This window comes from Malaclemys terrapin, chromosome 8, assembly GCF_027887155.1.
Source record: "Malaclemys terrapin pileata isolate rMalTer1 chromosome 8, rMalTer1.hap1, whole genome shotgun sequence".
Classification (NCBI taxonomy): Eukaryota; Metazoa; Chordata; order Testudines; family Emydidae; genus Malaclemys; species Malaclemys terrapin.
This window is the reverse complement of record NC_071512.1, coordinates 10,934,590-10,957,155: the sequence shown is the minus strand read 5'-3', so window position 1 is coordinate 10,957,155 and position 22,566 is coordinate 10,934,590. Positions and strand designations below refer to the sequence as shown.

The window sequence follows — 22,566 nt, the reverse complement described above, 5'->3', positions numbered from 1 at the left end:
TCCTTTGTTCCAGTTTCCTTCCAGTATTCTGGGGGGTGGAGAGGCTCCTTCTTTAGCCAGCTGAAGACAAAATGGAGGGGTCTCCCATGGGTTTAAATAGACTTTCTCTTGTGGGTGGAGACTCCCCTCCTCACTCCTATGCAAAGTCCAGCTCCAAGATGGAGTTCTGGAGTCACCTGGGCAAGTCACATGTCCCTGCATGACTCAGTCTTTACAGGCCGAAGCCATTGCCCACATGGTATCTTGTATGTCTCCAGGAAGACTTCTTATGTGAATTGGAGCATTCCAAGATGCATTGTTCCCCAAGTGCTTCCTCATTAGGTACTTACCCTTGCAAATTCCTTCCTAAAGAAACTGACCAAATGCCTCACAAAGCTTACTTAGAAACCAAGCAAGTATACAGCCCATATTCTTAACCTCAAGTAGAAAATGATATATATGTACAAATAGGATGAATAGATATAGTAGACCATAACCCTTACGGAGATATGTTACATGGCACAGGCAGCACAAAACATATACCAGTTATGTCATACGTACATTTATAAGCACCCCCCATAAAGCCTTATGGGGTACACTGTCACAGTCCCTACCCCAAAGAGCCTCCAATCCAAGTATAAGATGAGACAACAGACTGACAAAGAGACCATGAGAGAATATTGTCTAAGTAGAGAAGAGACAGACAGGCCAGGGCAAAGGGAATACCACACAGCGTGAGCAATGGGATGATGGCAAATGTCACCTTAGTTCCATGATTTGTGATGTGTGTTTGGGGAGGTTACATAAGAAAGGCTCAGCTAAAGGGAAAGGAACGGGGCTGGGTGGGAGAGGGCAGGAGAGGAGAGGTGGGATGACCAGATGTGGAGTGCAGGTAAGGTGAGGAGACTGTGGATGTGTGTGTACTGCAACTGGGAGGTGTAATTGCAGCATGTGTAGACATACCTGACTTAGCCTTGCTCTTATTAGAACAAAGGTAGCCTGAGTAACAACAGCACTGAAGGGAAAGCAGCGTGTTCAGCAGCCAGTGGAATTTTTACCCAATGTCCAGGGAGGGCAGCAGGGTCTAGCCCAGGCAGCTACCATGCTAGCTCAGAGCTTGGGCATGTCTCCACGTGCTATAATCACACTTCCTGACTACTGTGTCGACATACCCTGTGGGTCAGTGGACGGCTGGAGCTAACAGTCACAGGGCAGAGAAAGGTAGAGAAATTGCAGCAGTTTTGCCTGAAATGTCCAAAGGTCCCTGCTTTGGCTGTTCTTGTTGGTAACCGCTGGAGTCTCTGGCTGGCTGCTCTTTGCAGTTCTCCAAGAAGACCAGGTGGTGGTGGGGAGGGGAGGCACCGCTTAGGTCCTAATGTCTCCTATGTGTGTGTGTGTGTGGGGGGGGGGGGTGGAGGGTGGGCGGGTAGGTGTCTTTCCTGCACAGTTCGTTCTGGGTTCAAGGGATCCTTGGGGGAGGGATGGTTCTAGCTGGAGCCCATTTTACTCCCCCTGCAGCTGCTTTGGCTCTTGTTCCTGTTTTATTGAGCATAGGTACAAACTGCTCCCAAAACATCACGCTGTCACTGGTGAGAGAAACTCCCATGTGCTAGTTGGCCCCGTCCTGAAGATTGTACTGTGCAGGGTATTGAAACTACCAGGCGGAGCCTGTTCTAAAGGCTGTTGTAGGAGGGCATGGGCCTAGGAACATTTCACTAAACTGTTAATGTGAAGTTTTAAATGTTAGACAGCAAAAGCAAACTTTGAAACACAAGTTGGTGTGTTATGGCATCAGCAATCGTTCTGCTGTTCCTTTAGCAGCAGGCCATTAGGGGACGGATGAATATGGAGGTGTGACATCATATGAGAAACACCTTGACAGCTGCTTCCTCCCCTCCCCTACCTCACCAGTCCATCAGTACTCACTTCTTTGGAGGGAGAGATACCAGTCCTTTGCCTGCGTACAACCACTGCATACTTGGTCATAGTGGGGGTTGCTTTAGCATCTGCCTGCTTACAAGAGAACGTTCTCAAAAGTCTGTCAGTGTTTTCCCCCCTGGGTACCATTCAGATCAAATTCGATATAGTTGAAGGAAAATGCATCCTTTTAAAGCAAAAGGGAGAACCACTAGAACACACAGCATATAAATCCTGTCTGTCTGGTATGGGATGTAATTGATTTTATGGGCGATTCTATAAACTTCAGTTACAGAAAGAAGATAAAAGAAATATATTACCTTTCTGTTCTCATTATGGATAAACTTTTCTCTACTACTCTCTCTGCCTTTCAACTGAATGAAGGTTTATCCTGCCTCTGTTATTACCTGAACTCATTTGGAAATGCAAAAAGAGAGAGCACTTTCTTCTTTAAAAGTACACACCAAAAATCCATAAATGTAATGAAAAGTTCCTAGCTTATGTATTAGCAAAGATACAATATTAAAACAGGTATTGATTCCCAAAAAGGTTGCAGTGGGACAGGTTGTACTTCTGGCATAGTTTATCGATGAGCTTGAGATGACAGTATCTCAAGTTGGCATGCTAAGTTGATAGTGCGACAACTGTGGCTGACATGTACGTTTCTATGTTGCTGTATGTGTAAAATGTCTTTTCCTTTCCCATAGATTATATTTTCTAATCTAGCCTGTCTGTGGTGCCGGGGAAGAAACTTGCTCTTATTTGCTCAGATGATTTTATTTGGGATTTTGTACATTTTCATTTAATATTCATTTCCACTTATAAATTGAGTGGGATCTGAGCGGTCACAGTTCTGGACCTGAACATGAGATATTATACTGGGAAATACGCTTTGCATTGGCAACATTACTCCAATTTTTTGTCCCATTCCGACCTGACCTCTGTATGTAACCGGCTCAATGTAGAATATTTTTACGCAGAAACCTTGAGGAGAGGGGAGGGAAAAAAAAGATTTAGGGGGTGTGACACATGGTTAGAAAGGGTTAAACATCCTGCAAAATAAATAACCCTCAAAAGACCTGTGGAGAGGGAATGTTTGTGTTTTTGTGTATTTACATATGTCTGAGTAGGGTCGACAATGTAATCAACAGTCCCTGCATATGCTGTACTCTGATAATTCAGAGGTCAAAAGAACATCCAGCATTTAAATGAATTGTAAACACAGGATATCTCAGTATTCATCTCTCTTTGAAATGTACTGTGAATGGTGGAGGAACAAGCAAATGGCCTTATATTAATTTATATAGCCAAGTACCCGTGATGGATCAAAGTCATGCTAATTACCTTTTGAACTCCCAACTTGTCAAAGAGGATATGAAATTGTATAAAAGATCCTTGGGTCCTAATTCTGTCTTCTCAGATCTGCTTAGGCTTCATTAGGGGAAGTTTGAGTCACAAGACTGAGGGCCCAGTTATGCTGGTACGCCCTGAATATGAGATTTGGACATTGGACTATAACCTATGAACTATTTCTGAAAGAACTCTTTGCAACTATAAAGCTCACCATCTCTGCTATGAATCTGCATCTCAATGAATTGAACCCATGTCTGTATGTATATTAATCTTTTAACCATACTCTCTCTTTTTTATAAATGTTAGTTTAGTTAATAAGAATTGGCTGTAGCGTGTATTTGGGTAAGATCTGGAATATTCAATAACTTGGTGTCCAATGTGTCCGATCCTTTGGGATTGGTAGAACCTTTTCTTTTATATGATGAAATAGGATTTACAGAAATTTTCATCATATTTGTCGTAGGTACCTGGATGGAGGCCTGAGGCTGGATCACTTTAAGGGAACTGTGTTGTTTGGACTTCTGAGTAACCAGTAAGGTAATAAAGAAGCTGTTTTATGCTGGCTTGGTAAATCTAAGTATTGGAATAGCCACCAGCTTTTTGGGGTTTGTCTGCCCCATTATTTGCAGTTCACCCTAATTGAGTGACCACAGCTGGCTCCCCACTAGGACCCCAGTCACAGGAGGGATAAAGGAAACATCAAATTTTGATCATCATCTGATCTCCTTGGCTGGTTGTACTATGGCAATTTTCAGATTGTCTTCCAGTCGTGTACTACCATTGGTGCGAGCAGTGCTGCCAGCACTAGTGCAGTCCAGCCAACAGGACTCGTTCATGAAATTGGCATTTCTGAGGTTTTTAATGGGGGACGGAGAGGGGGAAGAAGAGGTGAAGAAAGGTTTCCTAAAGACCTGAACTACAGTATATTTCAAGCTCCCTCTTGAAATACTCCCCCCCACTTTGCTCTTTTTTTCTTCACTTTAGACCCTTATTTTTCTCCCATTCTCTATGTGGGTGCAGAGCTGTAGGGGACATGGAGTGGTTTGCTGGTCCTGTTGATGGAGAATTTGGCCTGTTATGTATTTAAGAGTGAATGAGTTGCACTTGGATTCAAATACAGGACCAGACCGTTCTGAGAGAAACACTGGCCTTGGCCTACTCTATACAGTTATGTTTTGCTTAACTTTGTTTAGGTTGTGCATCTTCCATAGCTCTCCAGTTGGTTAAGAATGGAAGGTGAACTTATTCAATGACTAATATTTGAAGTTGATCAAAGATTTATATATTGGTGCTCAGTTACCTGATCCACGAAGTTGGATGCCATTATTAATAGCCTTATTCTTCACATGGGGTTAGCTTGTCCATCAATCATGCCACTAAAAGGTGCATACACTGTTGATCTGTCTCTGCATATTACGTCCACCCCCAGGTGGTTTCTTCTTTTAGGTCTGAAAATGTGTAAACGTGCAAGTAATGAGACAATGCTGATTTACATATTCATTAGTCTTAAAGCCTGATATTAGATACACCATGCAGATTATTTAAAGCAACACAGAGGCCATGGCTACTATTGTTAGCTTAGTTGGGTTTCAGATTTGTATTTCTACAGTGGAGGTAGAAGGGTTTGAGGTTTCATTCTAGTTGTAATAATGGCATATCCCCTCTCAATTCTTAATCAGAGCTGGTCAAAAATTCCATTTAATTTGTCAAGAAAATTATTTGGGAAAAAAAAATCTTTACTTTTAAACTTTTTAAATTTTCTTGGCATATATCAGGCTTTCAAACAAAGAAAAAGAAAATATTGCCCACGCACAACCACCACCTCAGAAGGGGAAATGTTTTCCTTTGTCAGAAATGAAAAATAAAAAAGAATTTGAGATTTTCAATTTTTTTCAGTGAAAACCCAAAGAAATTCCTTGAACAAAAGAGAAATTTCCACAAGACGACCTGGGAGGAAAAAGCCTTTTTTTTATTGCAAATGAATAAATAAAATTGATAGAAATGTTTTGACCAGCTCTACTCTTAAAATCTCTCACTAGTTTCCTGGTGCTGCAAGCTGTCAATTCACTTAAAGGCTCAAAAGTACACTGGACTGTCCATTGGTGTAAAGCAACATAACTCCAGTGACTTCATTGCAGCTAGGCTGACGTACACCAGCTGAGCATATGACCTATGAGCTGGGGACTGGGGTCACTCAAGTGTGTGGAAGTGAGACTATTTAAATGTTATTTCTTAACTAGTTCTGTCCTGTCCATGTCTAGAGCAACAAAGAACTGCATATACAATCATTTGGTGGTCTGAGTCCAGTTCCTAGTCAGCAAATGTCCTGCCCCCTTCACAAAAATCCTTGGAAGTGCCACTAAGATACTTAAGGCCCCTCCTTGGCAGCCTCAACAATAAGGAGCCAAGGTCTGAATGGGTCAAGGAGAGGACTCTCCCATTCTCAGTGTGATTCTATTATATGAGAGATTAATGCACATTGGAAGGACATTGCCACGGTTCTTTGTTTAGCGAATTGCTTAGCAGTGGTGTCCTTCTAACACATTTCAGAAGCCCTGAGTGCTATAAAAGATGGCTAAACTCAGATTTTTTTCTTCTTAGTGAACATTTCATTATTTTAACAATAACAATGAACAAACAAAACACCCGTTACACACACAAATAGTGCCCTTAGAGTATACTGCCTTAGAGCTCCATAATATCCATGGCCATATATGTCACAGCCCCATATTTTGTTCCTAGGATTCCCTGCACATATCGGTCCCCATGGTCCTGCAGCAACTTAAAAACAAATGGAATATAGGAAACTGAAACAAATTTTCTAGTCTTAAACAGGACAGAAATGTTATATAAAATGTTTGCTGTGCAACTAATGGAGTTTAGAGGAGGATGCTAGAATTTCATTAGTAATCTGTGTTATAATGTGTCACTTTCCAATTCATGTTGCTTGTGTGCGTCCCACAAACTAATAGCTCTGCACCTCTTTGCTTTAATGTAAACAGAATGGTGGGTTTTTTTCCCCTTTCAGTAGAATACACTGTTCAGAAGACAAGATTTCGATATTTTTTGTCATAAGAGTAAATGATCCTACAAAAAAGTTTCCCTTACAGATCTCTAAAAGGATTCCTGTGCTTCAATTAGATCATAAACTGTTTGGAGCAGGGACTCTCTCTAGCTTATGTTTGTACAGCACCTGGCACAGTGGGGTCCTGCTCAATGACTAGGGAACCCAACTGCTACTGTAATACAAATAGTGTCTAGCAACTGAGGCTAAGGATCAGAGACTACCCTACACCTTCAATTCAAATTAATTGATGACAGTCAAGGATTTGAAGGCATTATTTCACTCTGAAGTAGAAGAGCCACATATGAGGTCATAGGAGGTTATGGATGTTGGTTTCCATCAGGCGATCTATTCAGATATCAGCTTAGCTCACGGAGAGAGTCAGAAAACAAAAGTATATTCCTCTGTAGCTGCAAGTTGAGAAGCTGCCTGACGGCTGCATTAGATCACATGTAAATATTTTTTCTGCTTTACCAGCTTTCCTAGCCCTGACTCTCAAGGCAGCGGACCCACAGAGCTGGGGATTTGCAGCTTGCAAGACTTCCAATAATGCTAGGACAGAGGTGAGCAGAGATGAACTGTAATACTAACAGAGGACTAAATAAACGGTGTCCAAAAAACATGCATAATTGCACCACTAATTACTTCTATTGTAGTTTTCATTAGGAACCAGCAGGCTGCGTTAGTTGTTCAGTTTACCAGCCAATACATTTGGTGATAAGTCATAGGAAGCTATAATATATTCTGGAACTGCAAAGTATTTGACTTTATTATAACCAGGGGTGAAAGTGAGCCGGTATGGGCCAGTACTCCATACCGGTAAGAACCCGCACCGGCCCACACCCAGCCCACATTAAAGCACTTTAATGTCTCTGCCCCTTTTGCCTCCCCTGTTGGCAGCCCTGTTTGTAGGGTCCGTACCAGCAGGACCGCCGACAGGTGGGAGGAAGGGGTAGCAACGTTAAAGCGCTGCCGTGGCAAAGGACCCTGCAGTGCTTTAACCCCTGCCCCTTCCTCCCCCCACCCCGGCCGCCGATGGGCAGGGGGGGAGGGGGGGCAAAGGGAGCAGCTGCCCTGGGGCCAGCGATTTAAAAGGGCCCAGGTGTCCGGACGCCGCTGCAGAGCCCCGGACCTTTTAAATCAACACGGGAGCCCCGGGACAGGCGGCCTGGAAGGGCTGGCTGGGGGATGCTGACCCCCCGGCCCCACCCTTTCCGCCCGAGGCCCCACCCCATACCGGTAAGTGTCCTCAGTTACTTTCACCCCTGATTGTAACCTCCATTTCTCCGGGGAGTATAATCAGAAGGCCCGGCCCTATTCTCTTATTTCCTTCTCAAACAACAAGCTGCTTCAGATAAACTGACATGTGTTTCTTTCATTTGTTCTGCTGCAGAGAAGCAACAACCACCTCTTGCATTGACTAGCCTAGGGGAAAGTTAGAGAAAGTTCCCTAATGCTTGCTTTTATACTTGTCATTCATTGATCACAAATCACTCAAGCCTTCTTTGCAGTTTCACTATCCCCATTCAGTACCCAGAAAGATAATGGAGCAAACAATTAAGCAATCCATTTGTAGCCACCTAGAAGATAATATGGTGATAAGTAACAAATAAGTAACAAATCCTTTTAAAACAGCCTAATAACTTTCTTTGACAGGGTAACAAGCCTTATGGACAGGAGGAAAAGAGTAGATGTGTTATATCTTGACTTTAGTAAGGCTTTTGATACTGTCTCACATGACCTTCTCATAAATAAACTAAGGAAATACAACCTAGATGGAGCTACTATAAGGTGGGTGCATAACTGGCTGGAAAACTGTTCCCAGAGAGTAGTTGTCAGTGGTTCACAGTCATGCTGGAAGGTCATATCAAGTGGAGTCCCACAGGAATCAGTTCTGGGTCCAGTTTTGTTCGGCATCTTCATCAGTGATTTAGATAATGGCACAAAGAGTACACTTATAAAGTTTGTGGATGATACCAAACTGGGGGGTGTGGTGAGTGCTTTGGAGGATAGGCAGTAGCCTAGCTGGGGGGGGGAGCAGGGCAGCGGCCGCTCCCCCACTGAGCATCTTAGTGCCTTTTTAATTATTACTACCTGTCGGCGCTCTGGGTCTTCGGCAGCACTTCGACGGCAGGCCCTCACTCGCTCCGGGTGTCTTCAGCGGCACTGAAGGAAATGCCACCGAAGACCCGTGGAGTGAGTGAAGGTCCCGCCACCAAGTTGCCGCCGAAGACCCAGAGTGCCACCGGGTGAGTAAAAGCACTGCCCCGTCAGTAAAAGCGCTGCAGCAGGTGGCGCCTTTTTTTTTTATGCTCCCCCTGTTCCCTCCACCTGGCTACACCACTGAGGATAGGATTAAAATTCAATATGATCTGGACAAACCTGAAAAATGGTCTGAATCAAGCATGGGAATTCTTTTAGAGTTCTGGAAGACAAACTTGTTGGTTGGATCAATTATTCCTATAGCAGATGATATCAAAATATTCTCTTCTAAAGTATGTATTCTACTTAAAAGTAAAAGAAGAGGGGGCATGAAAGGAAGAGGGCTGAGAGCACATCCACCATGTCTGAAAGTCCCATAAAATTATATGTAACCTAATTTTTCATTTTTTTACAGCTAAGCAGCCTGGGAAATAATGACTCCCTAAAGGCATGCACCTGGCAGAGGAAGAGACAAGAATATAAACTTAGCTCTCAGTCCCCGGCTATCACCAATAGGTCACATTCCCTCCCTTCCCAAAATAACTACAGTTTGCCTTATTCATGCTTCAGCAGTCTCCATTTCTTGAATTTCCTGTAATGTGGTTTAACCACATTATTATAAGATTTCTTATTTTTACATTCAGCCATGCTCCAGACGGTACCCTGTGGCTTTTCCTGATGTTAACTCTGATGGTGTATCATAGGTGGATGTATCATAAGATAGACTTATGTAACTGACCAGGAGGTGTCCCATTTTCTGGTGAGACAAGGAAGAACATTTCCTGAAACTCTCAAATAAGGTTCTATTTTCCCACAACTTTTCCAAAATAAGGTCAATTACTCAGTGGTCACCTTGTGAAGTACAAAATTGGCTAACTAGCTGAATTTCTCCCCAAAAGTGTGGTGTCTGTTTGTGTGCAGGCCTGCCCAAGTAGCTTTACAAATTATTTTAAATTCTCTTCCCACCTTCCATCCAATTAAATTCCTGATTTCAGAAAGATAACTACAGACTGCTGAGTACAGAGAAAGATATCTGCCATTTGTCCTTGAAATCTCCCCTTTTTATTTTTAAGCCCCTTGTTCAGTTGTTAAAAACACCCCAAACAAATTAATTGCATTGCATTCTCCTAAACCACATAAGTACTTTTGCCAAAGGGTTTGGCATTTCCACACTTTTTATTATCTGCCCTGTTGGGACACCTCTGCAGAGAAGGCTCTGTTCTCAATCAAGATAACTGACTCTCCTTAAATTTCCCTGATAATGTCTGATTGGCTGGGAAATGAGACACAACCTATTTTGTAAAAAGCAACAAAGTGTCCTGTGGCACCTTTATTTAACCCCTTATATACCTATATAATACTATAGTACCTATACCTACAGTATCTCTCTATATAATCACTTTAGCAGGAAATAATAAATGTTCTTGGGAGTTCAGTTGGATTCTTTGAATAATTGTAGAGGATTTAAAGATACAATTAAAGTGTGAAACCAGAGAACTATACTCTCCTGGGGGTAGATAAAGGCATGTTATTCTTTTCCATACATCATTTATATGATTTCTAGGTGTACTCATCATGGACATGACATATATGATTAATTTGTTGTGAGTATCAAATATTGTAACTTTTTTCCTCTTCTGCAAATAGTAATAACATGGCTGAAGAAGCATCATTCCATTCAGCACAAGAATATTTCTATAGGTTTGTTTCTATATTAAATTGCGAAGGGACAGATTCTGCTACCTATACTCACATTGAAAAATTATATTATTCCACAAAGAGTCCATAAAAATAAATGGAGTATATTTGAATAAAGTATTGTTATGAGCTGGATGGAACCTTGTTAAACATAAAACTGCCACCTAGGACAAAAGGACTGTGGGAAACAGCTAGGGAGCTTTTGCCTGAGTACTGTTTTGGACTGGTGTGCAGTATGGGGCAAAACTGGGAATATGAAAGAGAGAGCATGTGCCTAAAGAACTAGGGGTCACCAAATGAAATTAATAGGCAGCAGGTTTAAAACAAACAATGGAACTCCTTGCCAGCGGATGTTGTGAAGGCCAAGACTATAACAGGGTTCAAAAAAGAACTAGGTACATTCATGGAGGATAGATCTGTCAATGGCTATTAGCAAGGATGGGCAGGGATGGTGTCCCTAGCCTCTGTTTGCCAGCGGCTGGGACTGAGTGACAGGGGATGGGTCACTTGATGATTGCCTGTTTTGTTCATTCCCTCTGGGGCACCTGGCATTGGCCACTGTTGGAAGACAGGATACTGGGCTAGATGGACCTTTGGTCTGACCCAGTATGACTATTCTAATGTTCTTATGTAAAGGAGTATCTGAAAGTGCAGTGCCCAACTCTTGTAAAAAAATGGAGAAAGGTTTCTTGGGTCAGGTAGCTGGCTGAAAAGGGTGCTCCTGCTCTTTCCTTCTATTCAATTCCTTCTGTGTTCAGAGACACAGTACTTTATACATTATTTGTAAAGAAACAAAACCGCATCAGAGAAAATACCAGATCCTATCAATTTCTACTTCCAACTGGAACATCCCCCAAGCCCCAAAATTTGGACTAGTCACTTGGGTCAAAAGGGATAACACTGATGCTAGGAGCAGGATCTAGCTTCTAAGGAGAGAGAGTGTGAACTGGTATTCTTATTGAACCAAGATGGAACGAATAACGGAGGCACCAGCAGAATTGTATTGACCTTCTTTGGTGTGGTCAGTAGGTGCCTTTCCCAACCTGCACAAACACTAAATATAGATTCCAAACTCAGCTCCTTGCTGGAGTCTGCCTTTCTCAAAAAAAGAGAACAATAAGGAGCAGCTCAAACCGTCTTTCTCCGATTTCTCCCTCAGGATTGCTTTCCCTAGACAGAGCTACGCCCACATCTCTTCTCTCTTGGTGGGATAACAAGTCATTGCCCTAAGGGAGTCAGCAGACCCACTTAACCCTTTCCCAGCAGGGTAATGGGATGATATGTTTCAGGCCATTGACAGCCTTTTACAAGGATCTCCAAGGACTAAGCCATGTTGCAAGTACTGTGATGACATAGTTACTTACTGACCAAACTCCAGCCTTGGATATGCCCAGAAGTTACTTCAGTGGGTGCCGCACATGTATCTAAAGGCAGAATTTATTCCTTATACAGGAAAGAGACTCCATAATGATATTTATTTCTTCATATTATTAGTTCTTATTCTACACATTCCCTCACCTCTTCATTTCACCCATTTTGTTCTTTTATCTGAACTACAAATGAGTACTAGACCTGGGAAAAAACAAACTTTGTGGACACAACTTCTCCCTCCCCCCTCCTCCCCCCCCCCAAAAAAATGCAGACTTGGGTTGACTGAAACATTTCAGGAACATATGAATTCACAGAGTTGTTTTTTTTGTTTTGTTTTACCAAAACAAGTTCCACTTTGACATTTTCAGAACTAAATTTGTGAGTCAAAATTACTTTCTTTGGAAATTTACTTCAATTTTATTTGAAAATAAAAAAATTAAAAAGTTCAAAAAAAAATTCAATGCCCAGGAAACCAAAAAAAAAAAAAAAAAAAAGGTCTCCTCACAGCTTTAATCAGCACATTCCCATACATGCAAGACTTCCAATAATGCTAGGACAGAGGTGAGCAGAGATGAACTGTAATACTATTAGAGGACTAAATAAGCAGTGTCCAAAAACCTTGCATAATTGCCTCACCAAATACTTCTATTGTAATTTTCATTAGGAACCAGCAGGGTGCGTTAGTTGTTCAGTTTACCAGCCAATACGTTTGGTCACAAGTCATAGGAAGCTATAATAGTGAAAACATTATCTACTCTGGAACTGCAAAGTATTTGACTTAATTGCAACCTCCATTTCTCTGGGGAGTATAATCAGAAGGCCCGGCCCTATTCTGTGTCTCCCAACGCCCTTCACTGCTCTCTGCAAGTTTTTTCCCCCTCTGATGGGTTTTGGTTTAAGCAGAGGCTGGGGTGTGTGTGTGTGTGTCTTTCATGAGTCAGGTTAGATACTGCACCCTGGTTCCCCAAGAACACAGAGGTGTCTGGTATCAGCTCCCTCCCTCTAGGGCTTGAGGCCTCAGAGTATAAATAGGGCTTCTGATTTTCGGTTTTAACCAACACACACAAATTTAAAAGGGAAATTTTAATTTATAGAATCATAGCAATATCGGGTTGGAAAGGACCTCGAGGGATCATCAAGTCCATCCCCTGGTTCTGACGCAGGGCTAAGCAAACCTTGACCATCATTGACAGGTGTTTGTCCAACCTGTTCTGACGCAGGGCTAAGCAAACCTTGACCATCATTGACAGGTGTTTGTCCAACCTGTTCTTAAAAACCTCCAATGGTGGGAGTTCAATCTGTGATTCACTATAATCCCCAGATCCTTTTTGGCAGTACTACAAGCTAGACACTTATTCCCCATTTTGTAGATGGGCATTTGATGTTTCCTTTGTAAGTGTAGCATTTTCTTTGTCTTGATTGCACGTCATCTTGTTGATTTGAGACCTATTCTCTAATTTGTCAAGGTTGTTTTGAATTCTAAATCCTGCCTTTCAAAATGCTTGGAACCCCTCCCAGCTTGATGTCATCCACACAATTTATAAGCACACTCCCTTATCCAAGTCATTAATGAAATATTGAATTGTACCGGATCCGGGACTGGCTCTTGCAAGTCCCCACTATATACTCAGTTTGACAGTGAGCCACTAACTATTCTTTGAGTACAGCCTTTCAACCAGTTTTGATCCTTATAGTAATTTCATCTAGACCACATTTCCCTAGTTTGAGTATGAGAATGTCCTATGGGATTGTGTCCAAAGCCTCACTAAAGCAAGACGTATCACATCTACGGCTTCTCTCCTATCCACTAGGCCAACAACCCATCAAAGAAGGACATTACATTGGTTAGGCACAGTCGTGAGGCGGAGTGGTCTCCCTCCAAACTGGAATGTGAGGGACCACTACATTATAGGGCTTCTGATTTTCGGTTTTAACCAACACACACAAATTTAAAAGGGAAATTTTAATTTATAGAATCATAGCAATATCGGGTTGGAAAGGACCTCGAGGGATCATCAAGTCCATCCCCTGGTTCTGACGCAGGGCTAAGCAAACCTATAGTAGGCAGAGTGGCCTCCCTCCCTACTTGAGTGTGAGTAGGGTTACCATTCGTCCGGATTTACCCGGACATGTCCTCCTTTTTGTGCTAAAAATAGCGTCCGGGGGGAATTTGTAAATCACTCAAAATGTCCGGGATTTCCCCCCTCCCCGGCAGAGCAGAGCGAGCGGCTGGGAGGGATGCAGGAAAGTCACGGGCTGGACTCTGGAGCAGCTGTAGAGGAGCTCCTCCCCCCCTCCCTCCCTCCCTGCATTCTGAGCCGGCAGCTCCTCCTCCCCGGCAGCCCCGCGCCCCGCTCAGGCAGCACTGTGCAGGGCCAGGCACTGGGTTGTGTGTTGTGCGGGGGAGCGCAGCCACGTGTCCGGCTCGCACAGAGCCCAACACCCTGTTCTGAGCAGCAGGGTAAGGGGGCCAGGGGGCAGGAGAAGGGGCAGGGAGGTTCTGGAGGTGGCAGTCAAGAAACGGGGGGGGGGGTCGGGAATTCAGGGTGGGGCTTTTTGGAGGGAGTGGAGAAAGTTTTGGGCAGTCAGGGTACAGGTAGGGGGTAGGGTCCTGGGGGGCAGTTGGAGGGGTCTTAGGAGGGGGCAGTTAGGGGACACGGAACAGGGAGGCTTAGGTAGGGGGTGGGGTTCTGGAGGGCAGTTAGGAGCAGGGGTCCCAGGAGGGGGCAGTCAGGGGACAAGGAGCGGGGGGGTGGGAGGCTGGGAGTTCTGGGGGGGAGCTGTCAGGGGGCAGGAGTGGGGAGAGGGATCGGAGCAGTCAGGGGACAGGGAGCAGAGGGGTTTAGATGGGTTGGGAGTTCTGGGGGGGGGCTGTCAGGGGGTGGGGAGTGGTTGGATGGGGCGTGGGAGTCCCAGGGGTCTGCCTGGGGGTGGGGGTGTGGATAAGGGTTGGGGCAGTCAGGGGACAAGAGGAGGGAGGCTTAGATAGGGGGTGGAGTCCTGGGGGGCAGTTAGGGGCAGGGGTCCCAGGAGGGGGCAGTCAGGGGACAAGGAACGGGGGGAGGGTTGGGGGTTCTGGGGGGGCGGGAAGTGGGAGGGGCAGGGGCGGGGCTAGGGCGGGGCTCCTCCCGTCCTCTTTTTTGCTTGCTGAAATATGGTAACCCTAGTGTGAGGGACCACTGCAGGCACAATTTGCTCTTGGTGAATCCATGCTGGCTATTCCTTATAACCCTGTTCTCCTGTAGGTGCTTACAAATTGATTGTTTAATAATTTGTTCCAGTATCTTTTCTATTATCAACGTTACACTGTCTACTCTGTCCTTCCCTGGATCCTCTCTGTTTCCCTTTTTAAAGAGAGTTACCCATCTCCAGTCCTCTGGGACCTCACCTTGGAGTTCTCAAAGATAATTGCTAGCAGTTCCAAGATTGCTTTAGATAGTTCGTTAAGTACCCTCAGATGGATTTCATCAGGCCCTGCTAACTTGAATAAATCTAACTTATCAAACTATTATTTAACCTGTTCTTTCCCTAGCTTGGCTTGTGTTCCTTCCCCTTGTTATTAATGTTACTTGTGTTGAGTATCTGGTCACCATTAACTTTTTTAGTGACTACGGAAGCACAATAGATATTAAATCCCTCAGTCTTCTTGGTATCAGTTATTAGTTCTCATTCCTCACTAAGTAGAGGTCTACACTTTCCTTCATTTTTCTCTTGCTCCTAATGTATTTAAAGAACCTTTTCTTATAGCCTTTTATGTCCCTTGCTAGGTGTAACTTATTTTGTGCCCTGGCTTTTTGGATTTTGTTCCTATATGCATGTGTTATTCTTTTGTACTCCTCCTTAGCATTGTTTCCACTTTCTGTAGGATTCCTTTTTGATTTTCAGATAATTAATGAGCTCCTCTTCCTATTCCTCCTATCTTTCCTTTACATCAGGATAGTTTGCAGTTATGCCTTTAATATTGTCTCCTTGAGAAACTGCCAGCATTTCTCAACCCCTTTATCCCTTAGATTGTCTTCCCGTGGGACCTTACATTCTAGTTTTCTGAGTTTTTTAATGTCTGCTTTTTTTTTAAGGTGACTGTCCTTATTCTGCTGCTTTCACTGCTTCTCTTCCTTCGAACCATGACATCCGTCATTTCATCATCACTTTCACACAAATTGCCTTTCACCTTCAGATTCACAACCAATTCCTCCCTGTTGGTCGGAGTCAAGTCTAAAATGGCTGACTCCCTGGTTTCTTCCTCCACTTTCTGAAACGGAAAGTGTTCCCCAATGTATTCCAAGAAATTATTCGAAAATTTGTGTTTTGCCATATTACTTTCCAAAAAGATGCCTCAGTAATTAAAGTTCCCTATTACTACCAGGTCATTTGTTTTTGATATTTCTGTTATTTGTTTTAGAAATGCCTCATCCACCTCCTCTTCCTGATTTGGTGTAGACCATTACCATAACGTCACCCCTAACATCCCCCTTTTATCTTTACTCAGAGACTTTTTCAACTAGTCTGCCTCTCACCTCCTTCTGGACCTCAAAACAAGTGTACATATTCTTGATGTATAATGCAACACCTCCTCCCTTTATTCCCTGCCTGTCTTTCTTAAAAAAGCTATCCTACTCTATTCCAATATTTGAGTCACAAAATTTATCCCTCTAAGTCTCTGTGAAGCTAATTAAGTATATTTTAGCTTAGGCCCGGCCCCCCGCCCTTGGCCCCTGCCCCGGCTGTTTCATGCAGGGAAAGAGGAAATCCCATCATCCTCCCTCCCCCTGCAGCCCAGCCAAATCTAGCAGCTGAGCCCAGCGCAGGGTAGGAGCCACTGGCCCCGGGGCATCCCCACCCCCACAATGGTTTATCTATCCACCGGGTTCCCTGGGGAGAGGCGTGTGACTGCTCTTGCGGCTTCCCTTTGCTTTCCTGTCAGAAAGTCATTTTTCTGTGGGGAAGCAAAGAAATCTGTGGGGGACATGAATTCTGTGGGCATGCAGTGGCGCAGAATTTCCCCAGGAGTAATATACATTTTTATTTTGCTTTATGTGTAAAATGTCTTTTTCTTTCCCATGGACTACCTTTTTAATTTACCCTGTCTGAGTAGGAGGGGAAGAAACTTGCTTTTGTTTGTTCAGATGATTTTATTTGGGATTTTGTACATTTCCATTTAATATACATTTCCGTTTATAAGTAGCGAGTGACATTAAAGCGGTTACAGTTCTGGACATGAACATGAGATGTTATACCAGGATATACTCTTTGCATTGGCAGCATTTCTCCAATTTTTTGTCCCTTGTCGATCCAACCTCTGTATGTAACAGGCCTGATATAGAACATATGGACGCAGAAACCTTGAGACAAGGAGGGGGGGTGAGATTTAGGGAGGATAAAGGAAACATCAAACTTTGATCATTCTCTGATCTCCTTGGCTGATTTTACTCTGACAAATTTCTGATTATCTTTCAATCTTGTACTGTCATTGGTGTTAGCACTGCTGGGAGCTCTAGTGCAGTCCAGCTAACCAGTAAAGCTGGTGTCTTTGGGAGGTCGGGGGAGGAATTTTTTTCTTATGGAACCAAACTACCGTGTATTTCAAGCTCCCTCTTTTTATTTTCCTTCTCTCATTTTTGTCTTTGTTTTCTTCACTTTAGGTCCTCATTTTTGTTCATTTGTCTAAGTGGGTGGAGAGCTAGAGGGGAAAAGGAGTGTGTTGCTGTTCCTTTTGATGGAGAATTTGGCCTGCTTTGTGTTTGAGTGAATGAGTTGTACTTGTATTCAAATATAGGACCAGATAGATTTGAGTGATACACCGGCATTGGCCTACTTTACACAGTTATGATTTGCTTAACTTCCAAGTTTGTTTAGATCGTGCTTCTACCCTAGCTCTCCAATTGGTTCAGAATAGAAGGTAAACTTGTTTAATGACAAATCTTTAATAAATATTTAAATATTAGAGTATGGTAGCTCAGTTACCTGATCCACGAAGTTTGACACCGTTATTAATGACACTTCTCCCTCCATGGGGGTTCATTCGTCTCTCAATCATGCCACTGAAAGGAGCATACACTGTTGAGCCATCTCCGCATATAACATCCACCCCTAGGTGCTTTCTTTTACCGTCCTCTCTGTAAGTGTGTAAACGTGCAAGTAATAAACAATGCTGACTTACATGGTCATTAGCCCTAAAGTATCACACTAGATACACCATGTAGATTATTTAAAGCAACACAGGGGGGTATGGCTACCATTGTTAGCTTAGTTGTATTTCAAATTTTGTATTTCTGCAATGGCGGTAGAAGGAATTGAAGGTTCAGTCCAGTTATAATAATTGCAAATCTCTCTCAACTGTTAATCCGAGCGAGTCAAAAATATATTTTATTTTCTTTAAAAATTATTGAAAGAAATAAAATCTTCACTTTTACACTTTTTGAGTGTTTGGGGGATATACCAGGGTTTCAAAAAACAAAACAAAGTAACACAACCTCCCCCTCACCCCGCCAACATATACATATTTCCTTAGTTAACATGAAAAACAAAAAAACTTCACATTTTGAGGTTTTTGATATTTGTGAAAACACATAAAAGCTCCTTGAACAAAAGGAAAATTGCTCAAGAAGGCCTGGGAGGAAAATAAACCTTTAATCATTGAGTTTAAAAAAAAAAGTAAATTAGTAAGTTTGATAGAACTGGTCAAAACATTTCCATCTTCTCCTCTAATTAGTTTGATGGTGCTGCAGCCTGTTCACTCACTTACAAGGCTCAAAAGAACATTGGAGCTTCCACGAGTGTAAATCAGCAGAACTCCAATGACTTCATCGCTGCTACGCCCCCTTTACACAAGCTGAGCACCTGACCTATGAGTTGGGAACTGGGGTCACTCAAGTGTGTGGAAGTGAGACCATTTCAATGTTATTCCTTAACTAGTTCTGTCCCACCCGCGTCTAGAACAACAAACTGAACAGCCTCTAGAGAGCTGCATGTGAAATCATCTGGTGGTCTGAGTCCAGTTCCTAGAGAGCAAATGTCCTGTCCCCATCACAAAAATCCTTAGAAATAGCACTAAAGTAACTAAGGACCCATCCATGAGGGCCAAGGACTGAATGGGTCCTGGTGACGACTCTCTCCCTATTCTCAGTGTGAGTCTGTCAATGACGCTGGAAGGATTGTTGCCCTGGTTCTTGTTTTGCAAACTGCTCTTCAGTGGTGTCATTCCGTCAGACTTCAGAAGCCCTGAGTGCTTTAAATGACAGTTGAACTCAGAAGTTTTGGTTCTTAGTGAACAGTTCGTTATTTTAGCAACAACAATGAACAAATAAAACACCCGTTCCACACACAGAAAAAGCGCTCTCAGTATCCTACCTTGGAGCTGAATAATATCCGCAGCCATATCCATCGCAACCCCTTGCTTTGTTCCTAGGATTCCCAGCACATATCTGTCCCCATGGTCCTGCAGCAACTTAAGAAGAAATGGAATATACAAAATTGAAGCTTTTTGGCTTGTTCAAGACATAATGCTACATATTAAATGTTTGGTATGCAACTAATAGATTTAAAATAGGAGGACGCTGAACTTTCTCTAATAATATGCGTTATAATGTGTCACTTCCAAATATACATTGGTTGTGTGAGTGCCACGGATGAATGGCTCTTTATTTCTTTAAGTTAGTGTGAACAGAGTGGTGTTCTTTTTCCTTTTAAATAGAATACACAGTATAGAAGAGAAGATCTTGATATTTTTGACATAGGAATAATTTTGATCCAAGTTTTTCTTGTAGAACTCTGGAAGGGTTCCAATGCTTTACTTAGATTGTAAGCTCTTTGGAGCAGGGGCTCACTTTTTTGTGTGTATTTGCACAGCACCTGACACACTGAGATTCTGGCCCATGACTGTGGCATGTAGATGATACTGCAATAGAAATAATGAATAATAACTTAGGCTAAGGATCAGATACTATCCTCCCTCTTCAGTGGAAATTTCTGGATGGTAATAAGGATTTGAGTTGTTTATTTAGCTCTGAAGTAGAAGAATATGCGTGAGGGGTCAGAGGAGGCTATGAATGTTGGCTGTCCATCAGTCTGAACTATTTAGAGGAAAACGTAGCTTACTGAGAGAGTCAGAAAACAAAACAACACTCCATTGTAACTGCAAATTGAGATTATGCTTGAGGGCAGCGGAAGAACACACCTTTCCAGCTTGCCTCGGCCTGAGTCTCAGAAAAGTGAACCTGCAGAGCTGGGGATTTGCATTCTGTAAGAGTCATATAATTGATAGGACATAATTGACCCAGCAAGCTTCTGTTTCGACACAGCCCTCAATAAAAGCCCCCTGACATCCCTTCATGGACTTCAGCGCACTCTAGATCAGGTTCTATGCCAGGTGAAAATGAAGCGTAAATTACTTGGATGTCTTTTGAGAACTGCTAAGTGGAAGGCCAGGCCTCTCTGTTTCACAATATTGATTTAAAACTGTTCCTTTTTGAGTTTTTTACCTCCTTCTGATAACACTTTTTGGGCCTGAGCTCTGCTTGGTGTAGCTGAGGAGGGGAGAGTGAAACTGACTTTCTGCCGCCTTTCTTCCAGCATGAGGAACACGAGCTTCAACTCCCCCGGAAGACTTTTTAATTCTTGGAGGAGTGGTAGGCAGGAAGGGGTGGCATGGAGGTGGCTGTGTCCCCCAGGTATTCCTATCCAAGGGCTTTTTCTAACTGGCTGATTAAACCAAGTTTCTGTGTCATTTTGTGCCTCCAGAGCAGTGCAAAGGGCGAAGCATTTAGCCTACTATTTGTCTTGCAGCAGCATGCTATGTATTTTACAGTTAGAAAAGAAGACAAGGTCCCTATCCCGGTGAACTTGCAATTTAACAGACAACATACAAACAAACCAAGTGGTGGGAAAGGGAGCACTGAAAAGCTGTGCAATGGAGCCCACACTTTGTACTTCCATGTTGTTTGTACAGAATGTGTGGGAAGGAGTTTTTTAAACACCCATATTCACAAGATTAACCTAGTTATAGGGAGCATGGGTCTCGGTCAAGAAAGTGTTTGGGTTGGAACACTTAGATTTTTTCAGATTTTTTTGACCAAAACAATTCAGTTAATTCAACATATGTTCATGAAATGTTTCAGTCAACCCAAATCTGCATTGTTCTGCAAAAAAAAGAGTTGTGGCCAAAGTGTTTTTCCAGCTCTAGTGCTCATTCATAGTTCAGACAAAAGAACAAAATGGGAGAAATGAAGAGGTGAGGGAATGTGTAGAATAAGAACTAATAAGGTGAAGAAATAAATATCATTATGGAGTCTCTTTCCTGTATGAGGAATAAATTCTGCCTTTAAATCAGTGATTCTCAACCTGCGACCCATGAGCTGATTGTCACCCAATCAACACACAGCTGTGGCCCATGTGACATCCTCAGGGCCTTACAGGTAGTATTGGATGTGCCCCACAATGGTAAATAGGTTGATAATCACTGCTTTGAATACATGTGCGGTTCCCACTGAAGTAAGTGCTGGGCATATCCAAGGCTGGAGATTGGTCGCTAAGAAACTATGTGACCATGGTACTGGCAATATGGCTTAGTCCTTGAAGATTCCTGTAAAAGGCGCTCATTGGAATGAAACATACCATCCTATTACCCTGCTGGGGAAGAGATAAGTGGGTTCTGCTGACTCCCTTAGGGCAATGACTTTTTATCCCACCAAGAGAGAAGAGATGTGGGTGTAGCTCTGTCTAGGGGAAACAGTCCTGAGGGAGGAATCAGAGGAAGAAGGTTTGAGCTAATCCTTACTGTTCTTTCTCTTTTTTATTTATTTATTTGTTTATTTTTAAAGAAAGGCAGACCCCAGCAAGGAGCTGAGTTTGGAATCTATATATAGTGTTTGTGCAGGTTGGGAAAGGTACCTACTGACCACACCAAAGAAGGTCAATACAATTCTGCTGGTGCCTCCATTATTCGTTCCATCTTGGTTCAATAAGGATACCAGTTCACAATCTCTCTCCTTGGAAACTAGATCCTGCTCCTAGCATCAGTGTTACCCCTTTTGACCCAAGTGGCTAGTCCAAGTTTCAGGGCCCTGAGGGCTGTTCCAGTTGGAAGTAGAAATTGATAGGATTGGTATTTTCTCTGATGCAGTTTTGTTTCTTTACAAATAATGTCTAAAGTACTGTGTCTCTGAACACAGAAGGAATCGAATAACAGAAAATAGCAAGAGCACCTTTTCAGCCAGCTCCCCTGATCCAAAAAACCTTTCTCCAATTTTTTTTTAAGGGTCAGCCACTGCACTTTCTGATACTCCTCTAGGCGCACTCTCTGTCTTTCATATTCCCCGTTTTGCTCCATACCCCACACCACCCCAAAACAATACTCAGCCAAAAGCTCCCTGGCAGTTTCCCACCCTTCTTTTGTCCTAGGTAGCAGTTTTATGTCTAACAGGGTTCCACCCAGCTCATAACAATACTTTATTCTAGATATGCTCCATTTATTTTTATGGACCCTTTGTAGAATAATATATTTTTCAATGTGAGTATAGGTAGCAGAATCCATCCCTTGGCAATTTAATATAGAAACAAACCTATAGAAATATTCTAGGATGATGCCTCTTCAGCCATGCTATTACTATTTACAGCAGAGGGAAAAGGTTATAATATCTGATACTCACCACAAGACATTAATCATGTCTGCCATGTCCATAACGAATTCACCTAGTAATTACATAGCTGATGCATGGAAAAGAATAACATGCCTTTATCTACACCCAGGAGAGTATAGTTTTCTGATTTCATGCTTTAATAGTATTTTTAAATCCTCTACAATTATTCAAAGAATCCAAGAGCATTTTTTATTTCTTGATACAGTGATTGTATAGAGAGATACTGTACCGGGCCGGCTCTAGGGTTTTTGCCGCCCCAGGCAGCAAAAAAAAAAAAAAAAAAAAAAAAAAAGCACGTTCTGCGGCACTACCGCTGCTGCTTCATCCAAGAGGGAGTGAGGGACC

General features: G+C 42.9%; 1 protein-coding gene and 1 pseudogene across 1 annotated transcript; both read right to left on the bottom strand.

Annotated features, from left to right (window-relative positions):
- Positions 1-2,698: 2,698 nt before the first annotated feature.
- LOC128841884 (leukocyte cell-derived chemotaxin-2-like) lies at positions 2,699-10,103 on the bottom strand (annotated as a pseudogene).
- Positions 10,104-16,759: 6,656 nt separating this feature from the next.
- LOC128842338 (leukocyte cell-derived chemotaxin-2-like) lies at positions 16,760-22,240 on the bottom strand. The gene is made up of 4 exons (XM_054038268.1): positions 22,234-22,240; positions 18,935-19,031; positions 17,549-17,700; positions 16,760-16,926 (listed from the first exon to the last, which is right to left on the bottom strand). The coding sequence occupies exons 1-4, from the start codon at positions 22,238-22,240 to the stop codon at positions 16,760-16,762; spliced, it is 423 nt and encodes a 140-aa protein (XP_053894243.1).
- Positions 22,241-22,566: the final 326 nt, after the last annotated feature.